Raw genomic sequence first — 27,277 nt, forward strand, 5'->3', positions numbered from 1 at the left:
ATTATTTATACCCCGCCCATCTGGCTGCGTCTCCCCAGCCACTCTGGGCGGCTTCTAACAAAAGATTAACAATACATTAAAGCTACATTTACCGAATGGGGACAGGAAACATTGCTGCCCAGTCACACCTACGTTTAAATCCTGGATTTTCCCCGTACTGTTTTGCCGCAAAAACCAAACCAAACAGCATAACATAAAATACTTAAAAGGTAACCCAGAAGTCACATGCCCGTGCGAGTCTACCCTACTAAATCCTGTGCGCTGAGGTGGGAGGTGGCCAGTGGCGGTCCTCCCTCCTTCGGCCCGGAAGTGACGCGTTGCTGCCTGTCAAAGCTTAGTGAGCGAGGCAGGCTGGAGAGTAAACAAGCCCTCGCCGCTCGGTGCCGCTGGCTCCATCTTTAAAGGGCTGCCGCGCAACTCAACCGCCGCGAGGAGGAGAAGAAGAAGAAGAGGAAGAAGAAGAAGAAGATGGGGGCTGTCTTGGGCCTCTGCTCCATGGCGAGCTGGGTAATGTGGCCGGAACCGCGGCCTCCTCCTTCGGGGCCCCACTTCGCTGGGTTAGGGAGTCGCGGGGGCGGCGGCTGTGGCAGCAGCAGCAGTTCCAGAGGCGCAGGCGCAGTGAGGGGGCTCTCTGACTGCGCCCCCCCCATGCATCCCCGCGCGCTGTCCTTTCTCTGCGGCGAGGCGGCCCCTCCCTGGCCGTGATGCGTCCCCTTTGTTTAAATCATATATAATATGATTTCGTTTGCCAACGCCCTAGAACTGATGGAGGAGGCGCGTTAACGTCTCGACCCTGTTGTCTGCGCCTTGCAGGTGCTATGGCGAAATGATAACGCACCCCAAATTAAAAACCCTTAGTAATGGAAAGCAGTGGGTTGGTGCAGGGCCGGATTTAGGTTTGATGAGGCCCTAAGCTACTGAAGGTAATGGGGCCCTTTATATGTGATATTTTAGGAGCAGGCTAGCAGGCGGGGCTCATTACTTACATCATAGGAGCCTACACAACACAAAATGCTGTTGCTGTATGTAGGTTTTATTTTATTTTTGTTTTTTATCTTATATTTTGGAAATCTACATCCGGTGTTTTTTCCCTTTAATTTTTTGGGGGCCCCCAAGAGAGTGGGGCCCTAAGCTATAGATTGTTTAGTTTATACGTAAATCCGGCACTGGGTTGGTGATGTTGCCTATTTAAACATCGGCCCTTTGAAATTTGACAGTTCCTCGCTTTTTTCCTGGAGGGCAGTTTGCTATCTAGGTAGTTGCTCCCCGCCCGCCCCCCCAGATCAGCATCATCTTTTATCCAGCCCTCATGCTTTCCTCCTCTGTGGATAGCTTCCTAAGGCCATTTTTAGGAATGTCTCTATAAAGGGGTTCTGAAGTTGCAGTGTGAAAGGTGTTTGTGTGTGTGGTGGGGTTTCGTCATCTCTAATTTTACAGGGTCGTTTATTGTTCCAAGGCATCTGGCAAATGTTTGTACCATTTTATTCCGCAGTGTATGCTAAGTCACCATGCTAGCAGTATATGTGGGATTACAGAACTGAAAATTATGAGTGAAAGTGTGGCTTCTACCTCCTTTTGACAAACCCTGCATTAAAGTAGGATCATCTGTAGGTGTGTAAGAGAGAATCAAATCAATCTAGAGAAAATGTGGACTTTTGAGGAAAAACAACACAATATCTTGAGCAGTAGTAGAAATTCATATTATTGTTTGGTTAGACTGAAATTTGTGGATTTTTTTTCTGTTCTCTAGGATAAATTCCTCCTATGGAATAATAAAGGCAGAGTGGAAAGTTACAATGGTCAGACTGGGCAACTTGATAGAATGTTGCTTAAACTTTTGCTGATTTAACTGTTGTGCATTCCTCCTAATCTGCTGGAAGTTAGAGTAAGAGCTTGTCCTATATTTTTGCCTACACCTCTGAGGATATTGAAGTAAAGTGTGTAATTCAGTATATATCTTTGATGCAGGCATAAAGTAAAAACAAATCTCCACCAAACTGTAAGTCATACACTTTTTCTTGGCTATGGTGTACATCACTATTTGCCCTGGTAAGCATAACTAATAACTTTTGTAAACAGTCTGATGACTGTCTTGGCTGTACATGGGGCAATCACAGAGCCATCTGAGAAGCAGCATTGCAACATCACCTTTACTTTTTTGCAGGACTTGTTCATGCTTCTATTAGTGTTATGGCACTGAATCAAGAGCCAAAGGATATACTGCTCATATCTGCACACATTTTACTATCAAAACCATGGCCTTTGCAGTAATGGGTATACAGGAAAACGTAATACAGAATATGAGATTACAAATATTACATTAGTGGGGGTGTGATCCTTAAATATTATGACATCAGAACCAGAGGTTAAACATTTTAACCACGTAATTAACTGAACATAACTTTTTATTTTGTCCTCATACCCCTCCCTTTCTTTCATCAGATACCATGTTTGTGTGGCAGTGCCCCATGTCTGCTGTGCCGATGCTGCCCCAGTGGAAATAACTCCACTATAACAAGGGTGATATATGCTCTGTTCTTGCTCCTTGGAGTGGGTGTTGCATGTGTGATGTTAATTCCAGGAATGGAAGAACAGCTGAAGAAGGTCAGTTTACTCGTGAGACAACTATGGTAGAATTATTTTGGCACTGCTACTGTAGTTTGGGTTTGACTTGTATTTTCTTACCTTTTCAGAAGCACTGATTGCTCTAGAGAGCACCTTTGTATCCGCACCTCCTTTTATTCTAGAATGTTATTTAGTGTTTTGTTTACATAGGCTAAGGCCTAACTATGGAGCAGTTTTCTCATTATGACTGCCTTTCATTGAAGTGTTTTAACATTTAGCATAATGGTTGTCTGTAAAACCTTGCCTTCTTCCCGTATTAGTTAGCTATTATTTCAGACCAGGAGTATACATACATGTATGTATGTGGCTTTTGAAAACACCGGGGGACTATATTTTATGTATTTAAATATATATATTATGTATTTAAATCTTCAATTTAACATTGGCTTGTGAGAACCTTAGATCTGTACAAATTTCAAGTAATGAAGAGATGTTAAAATAATCCTGTCATAGTCGGCTCCTAACAAAACAAAAAGTTTGGGTTCTTCATTGACATATGTTAATATATTTTATGTTGTTCATTACAGATTCCTGGATTTTGTGATGGCCAAGTGAATTGTGATGTTCTAGTAGGCTATAAAGCAGTATATCGGGTGTGCTTTGGTATGGCCATGTTCTTTCTCCTGTTCTCTTTAATGATGATCAAAGTGAAGAGCAGCAGTGATCCAAGGGCAGCAATACACAATGGGTAAGAAGAAATGGTGGCCCAGCTATGCCCCTATCTGGACAGGGACAGCCTAAATATTGTTGTCTATGCTCTGGTAACCTCAAGGTTAGATTACTGCAAGGGACTGCCTCTGAAGACGGTTTGGAAGCTTCAGCTGGTGCAGAATTCATTGGCCAGGTTGCTCATGCAAGATGGTTTGAGAATATTACAGTGATCCTGGTCCGACTGCACTGGCTACTGATTACCATATTTTTCTGTGTTTAAGACGATATTTTTTCCTATGAAATAATATGCAACAATAGCGGGTCGTCTTGTACACAGATAGCAGAGGGGGGATGGGTGATTGTTGGCATCAGCCAGCATGACATTTGCAGAGGCGATAGGGCGTGTGATAGGTTGCTGTGGCAAGTCCTGCTAACGATTATGTGCAGCTTTGGCAATTGTGCGTGCTATTTTCGGCATCATCGAGGCATGTGTGCAATCTTCTGTTGTGCTGAGCATGCAGGTGGGCTTTTGGTGGTGTGCATGCAGACGATTGTTTGCCGCAGTGATGCATGCGATTTTGATTGGCGGGCAGGCTGTAGAGCGATTGGCGATGCTGACCCCACCCCCAAAGCTCAGCAACTGTGGGCAGTCTCCCCCCCCCCCCCCAAGCACAACAACTTTGATCAATTCCCCCCCCCCCTTTTGATGAGGTCCAAAAAAAGGGTCATCTTATACATGGGAGCGTGTTGTACACGGAAAAATATGGTAGTTTCCGGGTTTTGACCTATAAAGCCTTAACCGGCTCAGGACCGCAATACCTCAAGGACTGTCTCTTTTCATATGAACCTATCATCTTCTGAGGCCCTCCTTTGTGTGCCTTCTTGAGAAGTCTGGAGGGTGGCAACATGAGAATGGGCCTTCTCTGCAGTGGCTCCCCGTCTGTGGAATGCTCTCCCCAGGGAAGTTCGCCTGGTGCCTTCATTATACACCTTTAGGCTCCAGGCAAAAATGTTCCTTTTTAACTAGGCCTTTGGTTGCTTTTATTGGCATCCTATGCCCTTTTGAAATGTGGGGTTTTTTTGGGAGGGGGTTATTGGGTTGTTGTTTTTATTTTGATTATGTATTATGTATTTTGGTTTTATATTTTGGTTTTATTCTGGGAACCGCCCTGAGACCTCTGGGTATAGGGTGATATATAAATTCATTCATATAGATAGATAGATAGATAGATAGATAGATGATAGATATAGAGAGAGGGATATAGATAAATTGTAGTCTTGTGTTTCCTGCACAAGGTATATAAATAACAAAACCTGAAGGCTGTTCAGTGGAGGGCAGTAAAATATTATATACAGTATATTATGTAAAGTATAAATTTTAAAAATACTGCTGATACCCTAACTTTGATGGTTCTTTGGTGATATTTCAGATTCTGGTTCTTTAAATTCATCACAGCTGTTGCAATTACAGTTGGAGCATTTTTTATTCCAGAAGGACCCTTTACAACAGGTATGATTGCATTGAAAGTCATGTATATTTTGCACAGAAACTGTTTCCAATAGCTTTCAATGTGATACTGAGTTCTTATTTAACAGATCTTAATGTTCTGATTTGTCACACTGGAGAAGATGTGTAGGTCTTTGGCATGACCCAGGGTTGGGAAACCTTTCTGGCCCTACCTCAGTTTGCCGACTTTAGACAGATGGGTGGTCCCAACTACCTGTCAGTGTCCCTTGAGCAGCGATTCTCAAGTGCTCAACAGCCAGCTTATTGTCAGGCATTTGGAAACCATAGCACAAGGGGTATTGCCAGTTTAGGACTGGCAAAGGTACATTCCTCAGCAATCAGCTGTCCAATTGAGTTCCCCATGCTGAGCTCAGTTACACAGCTAATCCAGTGCTGTCTGTACCTGCCTCATACCTGATATCCTATATGATGTCAGGTGGCCATGGTTTAGGGAAAACAGTTTTGTGGGCCAAATTGAGCTAAATCTGGCCTGCAGGCTGGAGGTTCCTTACTTCAGCATAATCCCTTAATTATCACTCCCAAAGAATCTAGTTTTATGTATGTGTAGTCACATACTCATATTTATCTCTTTAAATCCTTGTGATTTCCTCACTGTTGGTTTTAGATTATAAACTACCTGGGGACACAGCCCTTTTTATTTTTTAATTGTCAAACACTTTAAGAGTTTATTTTACGAGTAAATTTTACCCTGATGACTCTGAATCACCCAATACATGCTAACAATTCAAACAGAAAAAATATTTATGAAAATTAATATATTAATTATTTTTCTTCCTAGTGTGGTTTTATGTAGGCATGGCTGGTGCTTTCTGCTTCATTCTTATCCAGCTGGTTTTACTTATTGATTTTGCCCACTCTTGGAATGAATCTTGGGTCGAAAAGATGGAAGAAGGAAACTCAAGATGCTGGTATGCAGGTATGTAGTGGTTTGTTGGTCAGCATCACAGGGTTTGTTTATTAAAATTGGGACATGCAGTGCTCAAATTTCAGTTGTAGGGGTCATGAGCTGAGAACTCTTTGTTGTTGCTCTTCACTTGCTAGTTGCTGACCATGGAAGGGTGTGCTTTTGTGCATGTGCGGAACTGAGAGTCTGAATCCCTCCCATCCCCAACATACCATGGTTAAGAGGGAATTGGTGTTCCCAGAAGCATAATAATGGTATTGATCACATGGGGTCAGAAGAGGAGAAAGTTGTGCCTGAATTGATGCGGCTATAGTAACAACTATAATTCCTGAGGGTTGATTCAGTTTTTCCAGATCTTCTAGAGGCAATCGTAGTTTAGTCTGCCTCCTGAAGTTAATCCAGCAGATCACTTTTCTTATCCAACAGTGTACCATAGGATTTATTTTTCATCACTGCTCTAGTGAGCCTCCTTCAAAAGTACTAATAAAACCTGAATCCAGTTTTGTTTGCTTCTTCACAGCTTTGCTGTCTGCCACCGCATTAAACTATCTTCTGTCTCTGGTGGCAATTGTCCTATTTTATGTCTATTATACTCTGCCCGATGGCTGTTCTGAAAATAAGGCATTCATCAGTGTCAATATGCTGCTGTGCATTGGAGCATCTGTAATGTCAATTCTGCCTAAAATCCAGGTATGAGGTTACATTAAGTGGATATTTGTTTTCATAGGAATCTGGCTAATACATCAGCCATTTGTCAAATTTCTACATACAGGTAATTCACATCTTATCCAAGCATTTGGTTCGGGGGTGTATGGTCTCTGCATACATGCAAAAGCATATAAAGGCAGGAAACCCTGGAACTGCTCCCAGCACCCCACAAGATGAAGGACTGCTTACCCAGCTTTGGGAAGGAGGCACAAGGGCTCTGGGACATTGCCAGAGCCCTCACACCACCTTCCCGAAGTCTGGCAAGCCTGTAATTACAGCTTTGGGGGGGGGAATAAGTAAATGGAGAGTTGGTTTCCTCTGCTCTCCATTCATTCATTCATTCATTCATTCATTCATTCATTCATTTCCTACTCTCCTACCCTGTGCTAAGTTGTGATCACATAAGAAAAATCAGCGCAATATGCAAGTTACCTGTATTGTTTTGCTTTCTGTCTGCATATAGGAATCACAACCAAGATCTGGGTTGTTACAATCATCTGTGATCACCGTTTATACAATGTATCTAACCTGGGCTGCAATGACCAATGAGCCAGGTAAGGAGATTTCATGTTGTTGTTGTTATTGTTATGATCCAGAAGTGACTCTGGTAGGACTCCTTTGTTTATTGCTGTCACACCTGCTTTGGATGATTTTAAAACTTTTGAATGTTTTGGAGCTTTGAAGGGAAAAAAACTGTTAAACAAAAAGTATTTCAGAGTGCAAGGTAGAATGCTATAAATTGTTGATTGTTAGAGAATCTGTGGTTATCTAAATGATTCTTAAAGTGAATGAAGCTTACTCCCAAGTCAGCATGATTAGGATTGCAGTTTTGGTATATAAAAGACTTCTTGTAGGGCGGGCAGTTTATTCATTTTCAGCTTTGTATTCTTGTTATTAAAAAAGTGCACCTAGATACTCGGTTGCAGTGCCCATAACCTAGGTTTAAGGTGCCATTTATCTCCTTGCTTTCATATATCAGTTTCTAACACTATTCTGAACACTTGCTCTCTCACCAGACAGTAGCAAGACTAGCCAGTGTCCTTCTGTTGCATGGGGATGTTGCTAGTACAGTGCTCAAAGAAAGCACTGTTAATCCCATATCCTTTGTATGGAAAGGCCATAGCTGTATTTCATTGCAATTGGAAAGCTACATAACAAACAGCTCCAAAACAGTTTCGAGCAGTGTAAAAGGCTAGCACCTCTTGTATATTATTATGTTGGACATTGCTTCTGTGAGAAATAGATTGTTTTGTGTAGAATAATCCGACTTTCAATTTTGTTTGTCTTTACTGATATAGACAGACAATGCAATCCAAGCTTGCTGAACATAATTGGCTATAATTCCACAAGCACTCCAACTAAGGGTCAGTTTGTCCATTGGTGGGATGCCCAAGGAATTGTAGGCCTCATCCTGTTCTTAATGTGTGTTCTGTACTCAAGGTGAGCAGAACTTTTGGAAAACCTTTTCCAATTTTCAGTTATTTTTTTTTAAAAGGACATCTAGTGACACTATCCACTTTTTAATTGCAGCATTCGTACATCCAATAATAGTCAGGTAAATAAACTGACATTAACCAGTGATGAGTCAACACTGATAGAAGATGGACTTCCCAGGAGTGAAGGCTCTCTTGATGAAGGAGATGATTTGCACCGTGCTGTTGATAATGAGAGAGATGGAGTTACTTACAGTTATTCATTCTTTCACTTCATGCTTTTTCTTGCTTCGCTTTACATCATGATGACCCTAACCAACTGGTACAGGTATGTGGATCTTGCAGGAAATTATGGAAGGGTGACACTTCCAGAGACTACATTTTTTTGACATTATCAGTGCTGATCACCTGTTGGGGTTGAAGTGGGCAGAGAGGCAGATGTTGGATTCATAATCTCCTCTCCCATTTATCATAGATTATCGGTGGTAGTGAATTTGATTCTTACATAATTTTTTCAATTTTAATAAGTGATTATCAAAAGAAAAGTAGTTATTCAGTTCCACAAATGAGTCGGCTAACACTTTATCTCTCCTCTTTCTCAGCCCTGACCCTGCCTCTGCATCAATGACCAGTAAGTGGCCATCTGTCTGGGTGAAGATCTCTTCCAGCTGGATTGGCATAGTCCTCTACGTGTGGACTCTGGTGGCTCCACTTGTTCTAACAAACCGTGAATTTGACTAAGCCAAGTGTCTCATCTGAAAGCTCTTGCTTTATTTTGTTGCTAATTTGAAGCTAACAGTATTCAACATCGAGATGTAATTTGTAAATAATACGTGTATGTATCGTCTGAATAGTTTATCATGTCTTCTGCATGGTTATACTTTTAAATCATGTTCACTTGCTATTTCAGTGACTGTTTTCTAGTTGAGCTTGATGATGATAATAATACATATTAATGATTAATACTGAGCCCTCTTCCAATGTTGGGGGAAAGTAAACACATGTGGTGGGTAGAGTAGGGATGAAGATTCCACCACCACCCTGCTATTTTCGTCACTTTTACGATTTGTAAATGGTGACTGTGAAGCAGGGAGACTTTTGCATCCATGGAGACTCCCTGCTTCTGTGGGTGACAACCTTGGTTTTCCATTTGGCAGCCTCCACAGATACAAACATCTCTCTGCTTTACATTATCACCAGTTGGAAAGTGATGAAAAAGGCAATGTTGGGCAGAGCTAGTGTGATCTTTCCCACTGTTCCCTTCTGTATATTTCCTTTCCCCTAACTAGCACCTGGAGAGGGATTTAGGGTCAAACTAGATGTGAGAACAACAGTTCCATGTGTTTCAAACCCCACAAATATTTGGCTCGGCCCTACTGCTTACTGAAGAATTCCTAGATCGTGTACAGTCAAAGGTGCAGTAAAACAGTATTTTTCAGTGCATGTAGATAGGCCGAGGTTGAAAGTCAGATATTTGCAGTTATAATCAGATGGGGAACCATGAAGAGTGTTAGAAGCTAGGGCTATCTATGACAATCTTACTGGCCTTTATTGCAGCTTAATAATTGTTACACAGCAGTTTTCTAGTTAGTAAAATATCAACTTTGGTCTAGCAAGGAAGTATAATCTTTCGCAACTGTGAGATTTTCCCAGAAAAGATGAGAAAAATATGGCTATGACAGATAGGAGAGACCGTAATGGTTGTAAGCCTTTGGAGGATACTGTATTACCTCAGCTGAAGCATGGATGGATGGTTGTCTAGGAGAGTCTGATGCTGAATGAGAATCGCGTATCAGGTGTGTGTTAAGTCTAGGTTACCTTTAGATCATAGCTGATCTGTAGGAGGTATGATCTTTTGTTTGTTGAACAAATATCAGATGAGCAGGAGCACAGGAATGTCAACTCTAATGAGCCTTAGCTGGTGATAGAGCAGAGCAAGGAGTGGGGTTAGTAGGAAGGGAAAGAATGTACCTGTGATTCAGTTGCCATTTTAATCAATTTGTGGAGGGTTCCCCCCTTCCACACTTTAAACGACAAAGATCCCCAGCTGTCACTAGGGCTGGTGTGAGCATTTAAGAAAACAGCAGTTACAATTCTGTAGGACTGGTTTTTGTACTTGCAGGTTTGAGTAAGTACAAGGCCTCTTTTAAAGAATGTGAACAGGAGTAAATGTTTAAGGTTGTACTTGAAATTATTCAAAATGTGCATGGGGTATCAAAAATAGTTGCCATTTTGACCAGATTTGTTTTTTAAAGTGAAGTGCAGTGAAGTATTAATGCATGCTCTAGGCTTTTCATTTTTGTAACCATTTGATACCAAGATAAGTCTTTTTTTAAAAAAACCTAATCAATACTTGGAAGGTATTTAGGACTAGCGCTCATTAAATTGAAATTAAGGAGTGAAATGGATTGCTGTCCCCCACTGCTGGTAGCTGTAGTATAGTATATTTCACGCTGATGAGGTAGACTTCAGGTACCACTGTTATTTTTATAGCTTTTTAAAACGTTACTTTAAAAAAAAATATCCTGGCTCCATCTGTTCCTTGAGTGGGTTTTAATTGAGCTTAGTTTGTAAATCAAGTTGTTCTGTATCTTTCTAAAAATACTTTCCTGGATAAATTGATGTATACCAATACTCATTTTTAGTTAAAGCACACTTGCATTTTAATAGCTGATCTCTTCACAGATGTCATTGATTCTTGTGTCAAAGGTATTATCTTTTGTGTGTCCATTGCCGGCAGTGGATTTGTACCTGGAAAATCCTAAGTCTACATAACACAGAAACTATTAGGTGTTTTGCATTGTTTGTTTGTTGGAAATCTTCAAATACTGTGTTTTGCTGCTTAAATGGGAGGTACAGTTCTGGTTTGCTTTTCCTTAAGGATTGCACAGCTGACAGAACAGTTTCAGCTGTAGCAGCACTGTTGTGCATTACTGAGTATCAGTGGTAAATTTCTATAAAAAAAATACTTATATATATTTAATGGCTGACTTAGGCTCAACATGAATGCAATTTCAAGGTAGCTTTAATATTAAAGTCATTTTGTGTGTATGCTATAACTTAGTAAACATTCAGAAAAGATGGCTGTTTAGGCCTAGTCTTGTTTTGATTTTTTATCCAATGTGGCTGTAGGCCATACATTTTCATAGTACTGAATATACTTCCTCTAGCCTGCTACTGAAAATCCTCTTTAACAAAGAACACATTCACAGAAAACCCCCAACCCATTCAACAGCATTTGTGCCTATGGGGTGAAGCAAGTAGTGGATACTCTTACGACTATGAAATTAAGATGGACACTTGTCAATTCAATGAAGCACTATATTCAGTTCTGGTCCCCTAACACAGTTTTATTTAAACAAAGTTGTAAAAATAGAAAACAAAGTACAGAAGAATTAAACTCTGAGTGCTACGACCTCCATCCAGAGTTACTTATTTACTTGTGTATGTCATACATTAGGACTAAAAGTGAACAAGAAAAACTGCGAGTGGCTAATATAGAGCATCCAATTACCTGGCATATTGTGAATACATAATTCCAAATATGACAGCACTAGAATGAACTCATTGTGAACTGTTGATGGTTTGTATGTTTAAACTGCTCTTTTGAGACCCGAGTTTTGGGGAAAGTGATAGAACAAACTGTTTAAGGTTCCACAGTAGCTGCTCACAAAATGCCATTTACAAAAGATAGATCCCAAACAATAGCCTCAATAAATAGTTTGCTTTAACTCTCTTGTTTTAGTTGTTCAGCAGTGGCATATCAGTGTCCATTGGCACAGGAGCAAGTTCACACAAATAAAATAGTGTAGCTTCACTAGCTTCTGCTTCTGTCAGTGGCTCCAGACGAACCAGTTTGCTTTGGGTTGGTTGAGGATCCAGACCACTTTCCAGGAGTTCATCCACTTCTATTGGTTTATCCACAGAAGATACTGATTCAGGTGTCATATTTGCATTCTCCACTGAGCCTGGATTTCCATCAAGGAATGCAAGTAGGGGAAAGGCAGTATATTGAATGAGCTGTTTATCTGCAGGGCAAGAAACAAACCAAACCAAAATTATTACTCAACTGCTCTATATTCCTATAGAAAAGGCTAAAAAATGAAGAGAAACTTGTGCAATGTACAGCACAACTACAACTCACTTTCCAAACATACTGGGCATATGTTAACTACCGTATTTTTCGCTCTATAGGACGCACTTCCCCCCTCCAAAAATGAAGGGGAAATGTGTGTGCGTCCTATGGAGCGAATGCAGGCTTTCGCTGAAGCCTGGAGAGCGAAAGGGGTCGGTGCACACCGACCCCTCTCGCTCTCCAGGCTTCAGGAAGCTATCCGCAAGCCTTGGGAGCCCGGCAGGAGTTCCCGCCGGGTTCCCAAGGCTTGCGGATGGCAGCCTGCAGGCTTTTCAGGGAGGTGGGGGAATTCCCCCATCTCCTAGAAAAGCCAGTAGAAGCCGCGCAGCCCCTTTAAAGAGCGCACGGCTTCTGCGGGAGGTGGGGAATACTCCCAGAGCTTGTCGGGGCTGGTGGGGGAAGCCCGGGCTTTCCCCGCCAGCCCCGATAAGCTCATGAGCAGCTCTGGGGTAGCCCGCAAAGCCTCCGCAGGGCAGCAGTGAGCCTTCATCCCGCTGCCCTGCAGAGGCGCTCTTGGGGGCTTTTCCCCTAGGAGGGAGAAGGGCAGCCCATCACTGACTGGCTGCCTTTCTCCCTCCTAGGGGAAAAGCCCCCAAGAGCCACACCCACACTCCATGTGGCTTGTGAAAGGGAGCACTGAACAGAGCCTAAATAATATTTTTTTTCTTGAATCCCCCCCCCTAAAAATTAGGTGCACCATATGGAGCGAAAAATACGGTATTTTATTCATTTCATGTCTAAAATAAGGGTATTTATGAATGCAGGTTAAATTATACCCAATCTACATTTCTGAAACCAACAGAACTTGCATATCAACCTGATTTGGGGTCAGAAGTAGGCACATCTTGTGTAGATGGTTGAGCACTATTAGTCTTCATAGTTTCAATTCCCTTTGTCTCCACCTTAAAAGCAAGCATGGTTACAAAAATCACATGACTTGGTACTAATTTTTTTTAGGAACAGAGAAAACATTTGTCTAGAAGATAACTGCTAGAAGCAAATGTTCAGGAACTTATCTAGCAGCTGGGACACAGGAGTGTTAGAAATCTAGACTGTCACCATGGGTATATCCACCCAATCACATTCAAATTTTACTCTAGAAAGCATGTCTAAAATAAGGAGAATACATTTCAAAATGATGCAAAACTCCCGTTTCAAAAGCAGTTCTTAGCCTGTGTTTTTCGCCCTCTTTTGAATGCTAGATGTACTTTGATAATAACTTTTTAAAATAATGATGTGTTAAACTGATGTTCCGGGCAGCATGTGCTGCCCCCCAATATAGAACTTGAAAACTTAAGATGCACATGTGTAATTTTTCAAAATGCAGAAAAAAATATGGAAAGCACAAAAAGGAAAACAGCTGCATCTTTAAATAATGTGTCTGTTAAGGCACACAGAATGTTAAAACAAATATTAACATGCTATGCAACTGGATTAATTAGACAACTGGCCATTGACATTACACCGTATTTCCCACTGCTGTGCTACTTTAAAACTTACTTTTGTACTATTGATATGACCTGTAGGATTCATCTGCACGGAACTTGAAAAAAGCTGGACAAGACAAAATGTACACCAAGTTTTAAAATTCTATATTCTAGATATAAATTGGGTGACTTATAAACCAAACTAATCTTTTGTGTCTGAAATAGCCACAAATAGAAATGTTCTGCACAAATCCTCAAGCACAAACTACTATTCTGCTGCTCTCTGAAACTGCAGTCTCAAGCTGTTGTTAATATAGACCTTTTAAGGTATAACACATTTAAAAAATGCAAATGTATTTTTCTTGCACAAAATCTTTGTAAAGCCAAATTTGTGAGGAAAATAGAAGTAAAAAAATATATATATAGTGTAAATATTTACATCAACCAGGAGATCTGGATCTATGCTGAACTGTCGTCCTGACAACATGGCCTGGAAATCCTCTAAACTGCAATCAATGCTCTCAAGATAATCCAGAAGTTCCACCCTAAAGGAGTGCAAGAAAACCCCATGAAATTCTAGCTTTTCTGAGAAATATATTGTACAAATGAATCAAAGTGCAGAAGAAAAATGAAGGTAAAGAGGACAACGACTAGTATTATTTGGAATTCAACAGGTAAGAGTATAATTCTAGGTATCTGCAAGTGATCCATGATGTTGAGTGGGGGTATATAGTGGATCAAGCATGCACTGATTCTACAGAAGACCACTAGTCTTTCAGTAAACACTAAGCATGAGATTATTCAGTATTAAAAATGGAAATAAGCACCTACTCTAAAAGCTATCTGTACCTTGACTACAGAATCCAAAACTGAGGAATACTGAAGAAATACTATTAATTTGATTTATATACCACCCTTTATTCAAAAGATCCCAGGGCAGTGTACAACATTAAAAACATATCTTAGTTAAAGGTAAAGGGACCCCTGACAGTTAAGTCCAGTCACGAACGACTCAGGGGTTGTGGCGCTCATCTCGCTTTACTGGCCGAGCATATAAAAAAATATAATAGTAACAGTCTCCCTCTCCTTAACAGGCCACAAATTATTTAATACCCAAAGGTAAAGAGGTATGTTTTTGCTTGGTGCCTAAAGACATGTAAGGATGTCACCAGGCTAGCATTTCTGGGGGCGGCATTCCACAGACGGGGAGCCACCACTGAAAAGGCCTATTCTTGTGTTGCTACTCTCTGAACATCTTGGGGAAGGGAGACATAGAGAAGGACCTTGGATGACAAGTGCAGGGTCCGTGTTAGTTTGTATGGGGAGAGGCAGTCCTTAAGGTATTGAGGTCCTTAACTGTGTAAATGGGTCAGCACCAGCACTTAGAATTGGGAAACATTTGAATCTCACCCACTATGCCATGTTCAGAAAGCAACAAATCAGAGAACTAGTGCAAATTTAAATATTCATGTAGCTCTTCTTGAAGCTCTTAAAAAGAGAGAGAACAAGTGTGAACTTTAAAGATGATTTGAAGAATGTGACTCACTTTCCAAGAAGATTGATATTTTGTGAAATCACTCCATTCTCACTGAGTATTGAATCCATCATCGAGACTGGGTCTTCTGCTGTTAAAGTTGACTGGCTGTTTAACTGAACAGCACCAGACATTAATGGGCTTGCACCATATGGGGAAGGACTGACAGAATCACTGGATGGAACTGTGGCTGATTCAGCAGTTGTATTTTCATGGATTATAGGAGCATAGTCATCCTCATTGTCATCTTCGACTATTACAATGTCAGGACTATAACTGCAATACATAGATAAAATGTGATTCAAGAGAAGCAACACCCACATTTCCTTTGCAGCTCATATTAATGTAGAGAACAGCTATTAAACTGCTGCCCTTGTTATGAGCTACATAATGCTATTGTTCTGCACTTCCTTAAATGCTCAAATACTGAGAATACCAGTATGTTTTTTTTTCTTTTTTGGAGGAAGGGTAGAAGAGGGAAGTACCTGTTTGTTGGGGTCCAGGGAAAGAGAAGAGAGGTAAGCTCTTCCAACTCAAATGTGGCTAGGATGGCAGGTGGTAGCATATTTTAATTTTCTTTTTTTTTTATCCTGCCCCCAGGAATCTGCTCCAACACACCCCATTTCATCCTATACTGCTGGGAGTATATGCCTGTGGAGCTTTTTGTGAGTGTACATCAGGGATACTCTAGCAGGTGTTATATCACATCCCACTGCAAAGCTCCACTCGCTCCACTTCTAATAATAATAATTTATACCCTGCCCTCCCCAGCTAGGGCCGGGCCCAGGGCAGCTAACATCAAAGTATAATACATTAAAAACATAAATCAAACAAACAATTAAAAAACAGCTTAAAATCAAATTTGGAGTAGAATAAAATCAGATTATTCTGATTTCACAGATTATATCTATAGGGGATGGGAACACTGAGTGCTCACCAGGCGCAACTGTTTGTGCTGGTCTTATATGAGCCGGTGGAAAGGCTTAGGGTAGCCACTTGTATACTGGGTCTTATAACAAAAAAAAGTGTGTGGGGGGTCCAGAATGGGCCCTGACCATAGGCCTGTTGGAACAGCTCCGTCTTGCAAGCCCTGCGGAAAGATGTCAAATCCCGCAGGTCTCTTGCGACAGAGCATTCCACCAGGGCCAGGGCCAGAGCTGAAAAGACCCTGGCCCTGGTCAAGGCCAGCCTAACCTCCTTAAGGCCCAGGACCTCCAAAGTGTTATTGTTTGTGGACCATAAGGTCCTCTGCGGGGCATACCAGGAGAGGCGGTCCATAGGCTTTAGGATGGCTCCCTTAAGCTTACACCTTTCACCAGTTACCTTTCAGAACAATTTTGATTTAATGTTAAAATTTATAGACTAACCTATTGGATATCTTGGATCTTATCTTTTGATTAAACAGTTATCTTGGGATCTACACAAGACCTAGAGGGTTAAACTATCAAGTAAGATAGGGACATAATTTCTGTAGGTCAGTGTGCCTGAGGATATTTAATTCCAAATATGTACAAATATTTTTTCTTACTTTGAGTCTGAAGCAGCATCTTCACTGCTTTCTGGAGTAACTGGAGGCTTTTCTTCATCACCAATATCATCAGTGATATCATAAATAATAATATCGTCTGACAGCTGTTCTCTCTGCTTTAAGCCATCAGTCCTGCTGTGTGGTACCTGCCCATTTACAAGAACCAAAATAGTGTCATAATGATTTTTTAAAAATTTAAATCAACCATAAATTGAAACCCATTTAGATTTATAAATCATTAGAAATTCAGACATCATACTAAACAAACATTTAAGAGGAAAATGATACAATTTCCAAATGAGCTTTCTTGACAAATGTAAAAAGCAGCTTAAGACGAGAATCTGGAGAAACCACCCTCCGCTTAACTTTGTAAGGTGAGGGTGAGACAGTAAGTACAGTTCTGAACAAAAGCTGCCATCCTAATTAGGAAGTTTGTGTGTACACAATAAAGAGGGGGAAAATACATTTTCTCCTTCACAACCAATGTGGGCCTTAGAGGGTTCAAGATGAATGGAAGAAAGTTACAGAATAGTGAAATAATTTGTGGGAGAAGATGCAGAAAGAATGCAAAATCTGTACAATGTGTACAGACAAGACTTCTTCAGATTGTGTTTAAGGAAAAAAATAGCTCCCACATCAATGACACCTGTTCTTTTAGTTGAATATTTTACTCTGCTTCCACCCCATTTAGCTTATCAAAACTAAACAATAATCTGACAATGCAGTATTGGGTGTAAATGCTATGGAAAAGCATCACTTGGTGCCCCCTCCCTTTCTGTCAACAGCATTCTTGGTACCTTACTGCTATATGCCTGATCTATTTTCACTCCATATAAAGGAGAACAGCCAACACAAGGGCTATGTGAATAATGATTACTGTACTCGTTTTCATGGGGAATATTGTATTTTCTCTGTCCAACCAAGCAGTGATTCTGTCCATTTTTTAATACTTTCCTTAAGTAAATTTCAGAATTAACTCACATGATGTTTGTTTTCTGCTGGTTCTTTGACTATCTGCTGGAATATGTTGGACTTCGGTGTCCCATTAGTATTCAGAAGCAATGGGCTAAATCATAAAAGAAAAAAAAATGTTTCTAAAAAACACAAGGATTTAAACTTATGCTTCTATAAACACTATATATTCACAAAATAAACCCGTGTTACAATTCCAGTATCGTCAACCCGATGCTTACCGTTTTCGTTTCAAACTCACAAGTTGGTTATTCTGAACAAGGGTGACAATGAACTGTACAATCTGCAGAGAAAGACAGAATGTTGCCTTTAGAAAAATCCTACACACAATTAGGAGCAAGTTCAACTGAACTCAATAGTTCAATTTTATTTTTATGGTACTATACACAGTCAAGTAGGCTAGAATTAAAGCCTGAAATACCAAAGCCTTAGAGTCACCTTCCTAATAGGAATAGGACAATAGGATTTAGAGGTCTGGGTGTCATTCTAATGCAGAGATAATAGTGCAAATCCCTAAACAGCCTAATTTTTGTATGTTTAGATATCAGATTTGTCTAAAAACAATTTAAAATTTTTGAGAAGAAATGAATGTCTACAGATGGAACTTAAAGGCATTCAAAATATAAAACATGGAGTTCTGCAAGTTTTATATTTTGTGTATATCCCTGCGTTTAATCTCTTAACCATTTGTTATACAATTTTTAACAAAATTAGATTATTAATGCCCTTTACATTTCATGCTACCATATCCTAAACAGATCATCTGAGCTTTTTGCCACCCACTTTATCTCCGAGAAGATAATTTCAAGCTTTACTGAATTCTTGCAAGTCACCTACCATTCAAGCTACCAATTTCCACTAAAACCCCTTCCCCTTTACAATATACAAATAACTGCTTCCCTTCCAATTTTGCACTGCATTTATATATGACTTTAAATTATTCTTCTGAAGAAAGAAGTTACATAATTACCTTTCGAATAACTTGCTGTTGCTGCAGATGTTTTGCTCTCAGTTCTGCTACCTCCCGCCAAAGAGATTCATTTTCTCTGTTTCAAAATGTTTACAGTCAATATAAGGATTACTAACTGACCTAGATAAAGGTAAAAAGTTAAAGGACCCCCAGAACAGTTAAGTCCAGTCAAAGGTGACTATGGGGCACTCATCTCGCTTCAGGCTGAAGAGGCAGTGTTTGACCACAGAAAGCTTTCTGGGTCATGTGGCCACCATGACTAAACCACTTCTGGTGCAACAGGACACTGTGACAGAAGCCAGAGTGCACGGAAACACAGTTTACTTGCCCGCCGCAGTGGTACCTATTTATCTGCTTGCACTGGTGTGCTTTCCAACTGTTAGGTTGGCAGAAGCTAGGACAGAGCAATGGGAGCTCACCCCATTGCACATTTCTGAACTGCCGACCTTCCAATCGGCAAGCTCAAGAAGCTTAGTGGTTTCAACCACAGCGCCACCCACATCCCAATAACTGACCTAGTGAAACTTGGAACTGTAATTATACCTTATTGTTAACTAAGCCAAAACATATATAATTAAAATAATCACATATTCATGCTTATCCCCCCCCTTTCCTATTTTAGATTGTGAATTCCTTGAAACAGGGACCTGTCACACCTCTTCTTTGTAATACAAAACACACAAAGACAGCACTACAGGGAGTACAGTGGTACCTCAGGTTAAGAACTTAATTTGTTCTGGAGGTCTGTTCTTAACCTGAAACTCTTCTTAACCTGAGGTACCACTTTAGCTAATGGGCCTCCCGCTGCTGCCGTGCCGCCACCACGCGGTTTCTGTTCTCATCCTGAAGCAAAGTTCTAACCTGAGGTACTATTTCTGGGTTAGTGGAGTCTGTAACCTGAAGCATCTGTAACCCGAGGTACCACTGTACTCAGTTGCCTTACTCAGAACAGACCCATTGAAATGGAAGACCCATAGTCATGGCCATTAATTTCAATGCGTCTACTCAGAGTAACGCTTAGGTGAACACCAGCCTTAATAAACAACTGTTTCCTTAAAAGTGCCATAAACCCACCAGTAATGATATAAATAATGATGATAATAACTGTAGTAGTAGTAAATACCCTGCCCATCTGGCTGGGTTTCCCCAGCCACTCTGGGAAGCTTACAGCATATGTAAAAACAGTTTTAGATGAACTAGTAGTCTTTCATACTCATCCTCCTGAAAAATCAAGCTAGAAATCTTATTTACCTCTTCAGAGCAGATAGCCTGGATTCAATAGTCTCTTGTTTACTTTGAACCTTCTGAGCACTGCTTATGATTTTAGACAGATCTTCCTGACGAATTTTATTTTCTTCAGGCCTTGAAGAAGAAACCTGTAAGAATTATCACCACAAATTTAAGTTAACATGTTACTTTAAAAAATATGGATTGCAGTGACTATTAACTGATAAATAAGGTTTTGCTCTGAATCCATGCAGAGTTTTGTACTTCTGCTTTCAATTAACAAAAATGTACACATGGATGGAATCTGCAAGATAGTGTAGGGATCATATGCCATCTGAAAATGAACTAAATAAACAAAGGCTATGCTGAATTCAAATAATTCAAAAAGAATAAAAAGGGGAGTGCTATGTACGTATGTATGATTATTATAGGGCGGAAAGGTCAAGAGAATAATGGAGGGATATTCAAGCTGGATGGTCAGGGCCTTGTTCCATCTCTTACAGAGAATTCCCTTTTCACCCAGATGCTTACCAAAGCTACTTTATGCAGGTATCGTAGCAAATAAGTAGCAACTGAAGAAATAAATAGTGCAAACATTCCATGAGGTCAGATGACAATTTTTGCAAGCATAGAGGATGGAAGAAGTGGGGTTTGTAAAAAGGAGGAGAAAAAGTGTGGAAGGTAAGCAAGTGAAATCTGACATAGGTCAAGTTGTGCCAAATGAAGATAAGATATTTTGATCAGTCTAAGGAAGCGCTTCACCAATGAAACAGAAATCCAGGGAGATGTTCAATCTCCCTGGATTTCTGTTTCATTGGTGAAGTGCTTCCTTAGACTGATCAAAATAGGTCCAAGACTTGCTTCTGCCTTTAGATCAGAGAACTGGCCATCCCCCTTTGTTGAAGGCATATTTTAGGTTACAGTAAGCCATCCTTGATCTGTAATTCTAGATCTTGATGTGACTGAAGGCTTGCATGCAGCTGTTTTGAACTGTTGCACGGCAGTCTTGTTGGCATGTGCATTGCTTTGTACTCAGTAAAACTGAATTGTACTGTTCCTTTTCTGCAATCTAGATTTCTGTTCCCACTTACACTATCTGTAAGATCCTGGCAAACCCTCACATGGATCTAGGTCAGTGCTTACAGAAGGTTCAAAGCTTCCAGGCTCCCTTTCACTAACCTTTCTTTTAATGTGCTCCAGTAAGTCTTCCCGTCCTTGCTTGAAGTAGGGGTGTTGGAATTCAACAGGGCCATCTCTTTCCAATTTGACAATGCCAGAGTCAACATGGACTACCTTACGGAAACCATCTGAAAAGAATAAACCACCTATGGAAAAGCCTACTGGAATAATCAAGGCTACAAACCTCATTCAGTTGAGTGAAAATGTTGCTGTCTTTGTGCAGGTAACAGCTCTGCCTATTCACATTTCTTTTGCCTTTAGTGAAAGCTATTCTGCTACAAGCTGCCCTTCATTTGTGCAAGTTTCTGTGTGACTAACCCTAGGTGCATTATCAACCTATGCAGGGTCCCATTTTGTTTCCCTTCCAGCCTTATTAGTCCTGGGTTTTATCTTGGGATAACAAGGCCGTACTAATAAGAGCAGTGGAAGGCAGAACAAAGCCAACCACAGCCTTCATATATTAGTACTATAAAGGCTATATCTAAGAGTTCTAGCTTTAAAGTGCCACTTAAAATATGACATACACATTCAATCATCACAACGCAATGCTGTGTTACAAGATGGGTGTCCTTCCTAAAATAAAGAGATGAACTTAAACTGCTATGTGTCATGTCAAAACCTGTCCCTTCTGGAAGAAGATACTATCAATATCTTTTTTATTTCTTTCAATTTCTTTTTTATAAAGCTGCCACCCATGCTCTCAAAATGCTTATAAAAACTTTATTACTGGTTGTCAAACATGACTGAAGTTCACACAAAAACCAAGCTGCAGGCTGCAGCTATGAGGATGGCTCGTTGCTTTGAATCAATTCTCTCTCAGCGTCAGCTGTCCTTCTCCTAGCTGAGATTCCTGCATAGATGACCCTCTGGATCCCTTCCAAGTCTACATTTCTTTGATTCACTCAATATGCAGTATGCATTCTGCTTGTTTTCCCTTGCATTCCAGTTAGTGACTGCAACTGAATGCCTTACGATACTGTTTTGTACAATAAATGATTAAAACTGAGGAATAGTTAGAATCTGTTATTACAATAAAAGGTAGAATCCATCTCAGAACTGAATTCCATGGAGTTCAATGTTTTAAATGTAGACCAGTATATCTAAAGGTTAATACTACATATTGTTATAAAACTCACACATATTCAGCTGTCTCACAAAGCTTGCCATGTTGTTGTGCTTGAAGTATTTTGGAAGAATCTCTTTGGCAAATCTTTGTTCATCCAACACAAGGAAACTCTGTCCATTCTGCAATGAAGATCACAATCACATTCAATGCCTAAATAATGTGGTTAGAAATGTAAAACAGTTTCTTAAGCATAGACTATCACTAACCAAATGAAAAACAACAAAGCCAGCGGATGTGATGGGATACCTGCTGAAGTCTTCAAAGTGGGCGGAGCTAAACTTACACAACAACTTCACTAGCACATCGAAAAAATCTGGGAGAGGGATCCCAGCAGACTTTAGGGATGCCAAAATTATGAATCTCTTTAAAAAAGGTGATAGAACAAAGTACGGAAACTATCAAAGGATCTCTTTATTAGCTGCAGCCTGCAAAATTCTTGCAAGGATCTTAGCAAACTGTCTCCGAACAATATCCGAGGCTACCCCTCCTGAATCCCAAAATGGTTTTCAACCTTGTAGGGGGATAGTGTACATGATTTTCAGCGCTCGACAGCTTCCAGAAAAATGCTAAGATCAAAATTAAACCCTGTATATGGCATTTACTGACCTGACTAAGGCCTTTGAAACTGTAAATCGTAATGCCCTGTGGACCGTCCTCCTTAAAATCGGCTGCCCAGATGAATTTGTGAACATCTTTTGGCTCATCCATGATAATATTACAGCAGCAATTGCAGATAATTGCTCTCAAAGTGAACCATTCACAGTGGGATCAGGTGTTAAACAGGGTTGTGATATCACCCCAACTCTTTATTTACTATTTTCATTGCCATGACCCTACACTTTGTTGAAGGGAAACTCCCCACCAGAATAAAAATCATATCAAACAGATGGAAAGCTCTTTAATTTGAGTAGGCTGAAAACAAAGAGTAAGGTTACCTTAACTTCTGCCATAAAGCTTCAGCATACTGATGACAACATAGCGTGTGCAGACTCAAGAGGATGACCTCCAAACCATCCTAAATATCTTCACATAAGCTTATAAAAAGCTTGGCCTATCGCTCAACATCCAAAAAACCAAAGCGCTGTACCAACAAGCACAAAACAACGCCTCTGCATAGCTACAAATCCAACTCAGTGGTGTAATGTTGGAAAGCGTCAATCACTTCCCCCACTTGGGCAGTTACCTTTCCACAAGGGCTGACATTGATGCCAAAATCCAACAACCTTTGAGCTCTGCGAGTGCAGCTTTCTCCCGATTGAAGTGCAGTGTGTTTGTGGACTGGTACATTCGCAGGGAAACCAAAATGCTTGTTCACAAAGCTATTGTACTACCAACCTTACTGTATGCTTGTGAAACATGGACCATTTATAATGCAACTCCATTGATACAAGTTAGGAATCATCTATTGAATCTTGCTCCTCACTATTTTTATGCTAATCTTTGTGCATACTGAAACAATGTGCAGAGTGCAGCAAGATCAGGTAAATCAGGAAGAAAGGGCTAATTAAAAATGAAACAGATAAATGAGAATCAACTGCAGAATGATTCTGCTGCATACATACCCGAGTAATATTCATTCTTATCATGGCTGAGCTTAGAATATTTCAGAATTGTTATTTATACTTATATAAAAACGGAGACAAAACACAAGCATATTTCCACAACTCCTCAAGGTTACTCAGATAAAACATGAAGGAGGCAGACCATATTCCCTATTAGTATGCTATGCATGTTGCTCAGTAACTGGAAAATTACAAAGACGAGAATTCTTGGTTGAGAAAATATTCAAATGCTCTGGTCATGAAAGGGAGCAGCCCAAAAGGCTTATTCTTCCAACTTGTCTCTCCGTGAAAAAGTCTACTTGAACAAAAGTTTCATGTGCACATCAGAGCACATGTGCAGTGTGTACATTATTGGTGGTGTTGGCGTTTTTTAAAAAAATTCTTGTTTACAAAATTAACTGCAAGATTTGGCCTGTTCTGCTTGTCCCCTGCAAATTTTGGGTTTCCAACTGGTGGCACCAGTGACTACACCACTGTCCTTGGTCTGTTACCTACTGCTTCCCTGTTGTCAAGCGCTTCGGCAGCATTCTTTATTGTACTACTTCCTGAAAGGTCTTTAGGAGAGATTGGATGTTTTCAATTGTTCCCATTACCTGGATGAAGACTTGACTAAGTCACCACATCTGCAGCTTTCCATAGAAATGCTGCAAGGGAAGATGAAGAGAGATTTCCTGGACAAGCACTCAGGCAGAGCTTTTAACCTTTGCTGCCACCAATGCCCTTTCTATATTGTTTGCCCCTTCATCTACCCATAACACCCTGGCTTTTGTTTCTTTGCCAAACTGGTGTACATGACTGCACAAATTCCTGCAACTGTATCCTTAATAGAAAGTGTCCTTCCTCTTAAAGAGACCTGAAATGGATGCATGGACATACAAAATGGACTGCAAATGAGCAATAGGAATGCAGTGTAAATCTTACTGCTTATATTAAGATGATTAAATAGCCTATTTTTACCTACCAAATAGTTCCTAAGCCTGGAATCAAACAAAAGAATTAAGTACCTAAAACTTCATATGCTAAAAATAAAGTGTCACTGTTAGCAGGATAGGGAATGTGACACAAAAACTATGCAAAAGATGAATGCCTCCTGAGATCTGGACATTGTTTGCCTTAGGCATACAAAGACTGTCTGAAAATTGATCACCAAAGCTTTCCTACCCTGCTGTTCCAATTTGTACAAGTTCCCAGACAATTGTGATGCTAATGAAAGAGGACCTCTTCTACATTGTTACAGAAAGAGTACTCAACATTCATCAATTTGTTCAAAACAATCTCAGTTCTTTGCTTCTCACCATAAGGTTTTATTCATACAGGTGTAACTCCTTCCATAATTCTTGGAATTTGTCTATTTTGGGCAAAACAGAGAAGCAGTAATCTAACAACCTGTAGCCCAATATGGTCTAAGGAGCTACTGAGCTGCCACCTCCTCTTCTCCATGTAAGCCTACTTACAGGGGAGCACTACTAGATTCAAACCTAGGACAAGAAACTATAGTGATTATTTAGCACTTTAGTGCATTCAAAATGATCCACATCTCAATACACAAGACAGCTGTTTTGACTAAAACAGACCAACATGGCTACCTCTGTTTACAAGAGAAGTGAGTAACCTTTTTTAACTTGAGAACCACCTTCAGCCCTTGCTGATCTCCTGGAGCTACAAACAGAGGTCTAAACCTCTCTACTGACTCCAACACTTTGTGTGTATTTATGTTTCCTTCCCAAAATTAATGGACTATTGGAAGTCAATAAAATGGCAGATATGTGTGTTAGTGCATAAGAAGCTGAGCCAGTACCTGTAAGGGCAGTTCTGCCACTCCTGCTTAACAGTTTTGTAAGGCCCATGTTGTGGAGGTAATAGGCAAGATAATACTGTAATGGTTCACCTAGAACTACTGACCAAGTTCATGCCTAAGGAGAAAATAATAATGCATGAACCAGGGACTCCCCCAAACCAGATCTTAACACAGTCAGTAAGATGCTCACGACCTAAGTATGTTCTCTTAACTCGTGCCTTTTTTTGTGTGTACACCACACGTAGGAACACCCCTCACCCTCTGGTTGCGGACTACTTCCATACAAGGCGTTTCTCCCTACATGCGAACCACCTCCGTGTTAAGGACGCGGGTAGATATGTGCTGATCCACACGTGCCTACGTCAAAGCCACGTTTGGGAAGGGTCGCGCGGCACATCCTCCTCCCCTTTATATTTGGCTGTCTGTCGCCTCCCTTCCCCTGGAACTTGTTTCGCAGCCATTAGGTAGACTGGGGGGGGGGGGAGCTTCCATGTTGCGGGAACCGAAGCGCGGCCTTCAGATTACCGTGTGGTGTGTATAGACGGCTGTCGAGGCCTCCTTCTCCACCCCCCCCCGCTCCCTCGGACGAAGGCGCCCTCATGGCGAACCCGAGTGCGCCTCGGGCCTCACGGGGCCCTTCGCGGGTAGGCCGCGTGAAGCCACCCCCCCCCCCACGCCCGTCAGGAAAACAGAAAGCGTGACCAACGCCTGACCACGCCCCCTTCCCTCCCCCCCCCCCGGCCTTTTGTCCGATCGAAGGCCCAAGACGCAACACAGACGCGAAGATGGGCGGCTGAGGGGAGACGGACAGAAAAAGGGTGGGAAGGAAGGAAGGAGCGCGCGATCCATGAAACGGCGATGGGAGATGGCGGGGAGGCCGATCCCCCCCCCTCATTCCCGCCTCGCTCCGCGCCGCGCCGCCTACCGAGCGAGGAGGCCTCGCCTCATCCCGCTCCCCTGGCCCCCATCCTCCTCCTCCTCCTCCTCAGCGCCTACCTGGCTCCAGGTGATGAGCTGGTTGCTCGGCGCGTCGCCCACCAGCGCCCAGAGCTTGCTGAGGAAGGCCGGGACTGCGGTGGCGGCGCCCGCGTTCGCCGCCGACGTTACCGGCTGCTGCTGCTTCATCTTCGCCCGCTGAGGTGCGCCTGAGGCAGTCTCGGCCGTCGGTGCCGCCGTTGTCCTTCGCTACCGCTGCTAATACCGTCGCCGCCGCCGCCGCTCCTCCTCCTCCTCCTCTTGCCCGCCCGCTCCTCCCCCCGCAAGGCGCGTGCGCGCCGCCCCGCACGCGCGCGGGGGGAGGCCCTCGCGGGTTCTTCGCCCCGCCTTTTACATAACGAGTCCACGTGCGCGGCCCTCACGTGCCACAACAGCGAGAATTCTCGCCTTTCATTGGCCGCAAAAGCGCCGGAGCGAGCGGAGGGGCTCCCATTGGCTCCGGGCGCGGAATAAATAAATAAATATATAAATCGGGAGACGGAAATTTCCACCGACGTAGAATGCAAATTTGGAGATAGCCGTAAGTTCGGCCAATCAGGGGGAGTTTCTCCAAATAAGAATGGAAGGCCGGAGCGGCAGCGGCGCGCGCGAAGGGGAGGGAACGGTGGGGGAAAATTAAAGAAGGGGGGGGGGGGAAGGCTCTGGGTTGGGAGGCGGTGGCGTTGGAATTAGAAGCCTGGTATTTGCCACTGAAGTTGCCACGCTTCTAGTACTGTAATTCAGGTTGCGGTCCAAGCTCTGCACCCGTAGAAATAGCTGGGGCGGGGTTTAGCTATTGGTGACACAAGCAGGTGCTTTGCATCAGGGCCGGATTTAGGTTTGATGAGGCCCTAAGCTACTGAAGGTAATGGGCCCTTTATATGTCTAGCTGTACTTTGTCATCAACAAATTGTTACTGTTTTTTGTGTTGAATATATTGTAATTTATGGACTTAATAGGTATCTAAAGTCATTTGCACATAACAAATAGGAACC

General features: G+C 41.7%; 2 protein-coding genes across 4 annotated transcripts; one reads left to right on the plus strand and one right to left on the minus strand.

Annotated features, from left to right (window-relative positions):
* The first annotated feature begins 316 nt into the window (after positions 1–316).
* Positions 317–10,930, plus strand: SERINC1 (serine incorporator 1). Its single transcript, XM_079970805.1, has 10 exons — positions 317–507; positions 2,443–2,604; positions 3,153–3,313; positions 4,707–4,786; positions 5,583–5,720; positions 6,229–6,398; positions 6,880–6,970; positions 7,715–7,856; positions 7,947–8,177; positions 8,452–10,930. The coding sequence occupies exons 1-10, from the start codon at positions 469–471 to the stop codon at positions 8,588–8,590; spliced, it is 1,353 nt and encodes a 450-aa protein (XP_079826931.1). The 5' UTR covers positions 317–468; the 3' UTR covers positions 8,591–10,930.
* A 248-nt stretch (positions 10,931–11,178) lies between these two features.
* On the minus strand, positions 11,179–26,605 carry HSF2 (heat shock transcription factor 2). Of its 3 annotated transcripts, none has more exons than XM_079970788.1 (13): positions 26,304–26,604; positions 21,958–22,066; positions 20,822–20,949; positions 19,667–19,791; positions 18,416–18,491; positions 17,667–17,728; positions 17,455–17,539; positions 16,474–16,619; positions 14,958–15,221; positions 13,851–13,956; positions 13,485–13,538; positions 12,802–12,886; positions 11,179–11,877 (listed from the first exon to the last, which is right to left on the minus strand). In XM_079970788.1, exons 1-13 carry the CDS (start codon positions 26,430–26,432, stop codon positions 11,591–11,593), a joined length of 1,656 nt encoding a protein of 551 aa, XP_079826914.1. In that variant the 5' UTR covers positions 26,433–26,604; the 3' UTR covers positions 11,179–11,590. The 3 variants fall into 3 exon arrangements, with proteins under 3 accessions (XP_079826914.1, XP_079826916.1, XP_079826915.1); XM_079970790.1 differs by lacking the exon at positions 26,304–26,604 and adding an exon at positions 25,833–25,933; XM_079970789.1 differs by lacking the exon at positions 13,485–13,538 and having other exon boundaries at positions 26,304–26,605.
* Between the last annotated feature and the right edge of the window lie 672 nt (positions 26,606–27,277).

Source organism: Podarcis cretensis, assembly GCF_951804945.1.
Source record: "Podarcis cretensis genome assembly, chromosome: 3".
Classification (NCBI taxonomy): Eukaryota; Metazoa; Chordata; class Lepidosauria; order Squamata; family Lacertidae; genus Podarcis; species Podarcis cretensis.

Coding starts and splice junctions, on each gene's coding strand:
- HSF2 (XM_079970788.1), bottom strand. CDS start 26,432: ATGAAGCAGCAGCAGCCGGTAACGTCGGCGGCGAACGCGGGCGCCGCC. Junction 17,540..17,666: donor GTGAGTTTGAAACGAAAACG/GTAAGCATCGGG, acceptor TTTATGATTTAG/CCCATTGCTTCTGAATACTA. Junction 13,539..13,850: donor ATCCAGATCTCCTGGTTGAT/GTAAATATTTAC, acceptor TGTCTTGTCCAG/CTTTTTTCAAGTTCCGTGCA.
- SERINC1 (XM_079970805.1), top strand. CDS start 469: ATGGGGGCTGTCTTGGGCCTCTGCTCCATGGCGAGCTGG. Junction 508..2,442: donor TCTGCTCCATGGCGAGCTGG/GTAATGTGGCCG, acceptor TTCTTTCATCAG/ATACCATGTTTGTGTGGCAG. Junction 3,314..4,706: donor AGGGCAGCAATACACAATGG/GTAAGAAGAAAT, acceptor GTGATATTTCAG/ATTCTGGTTCTTTAAATTCA.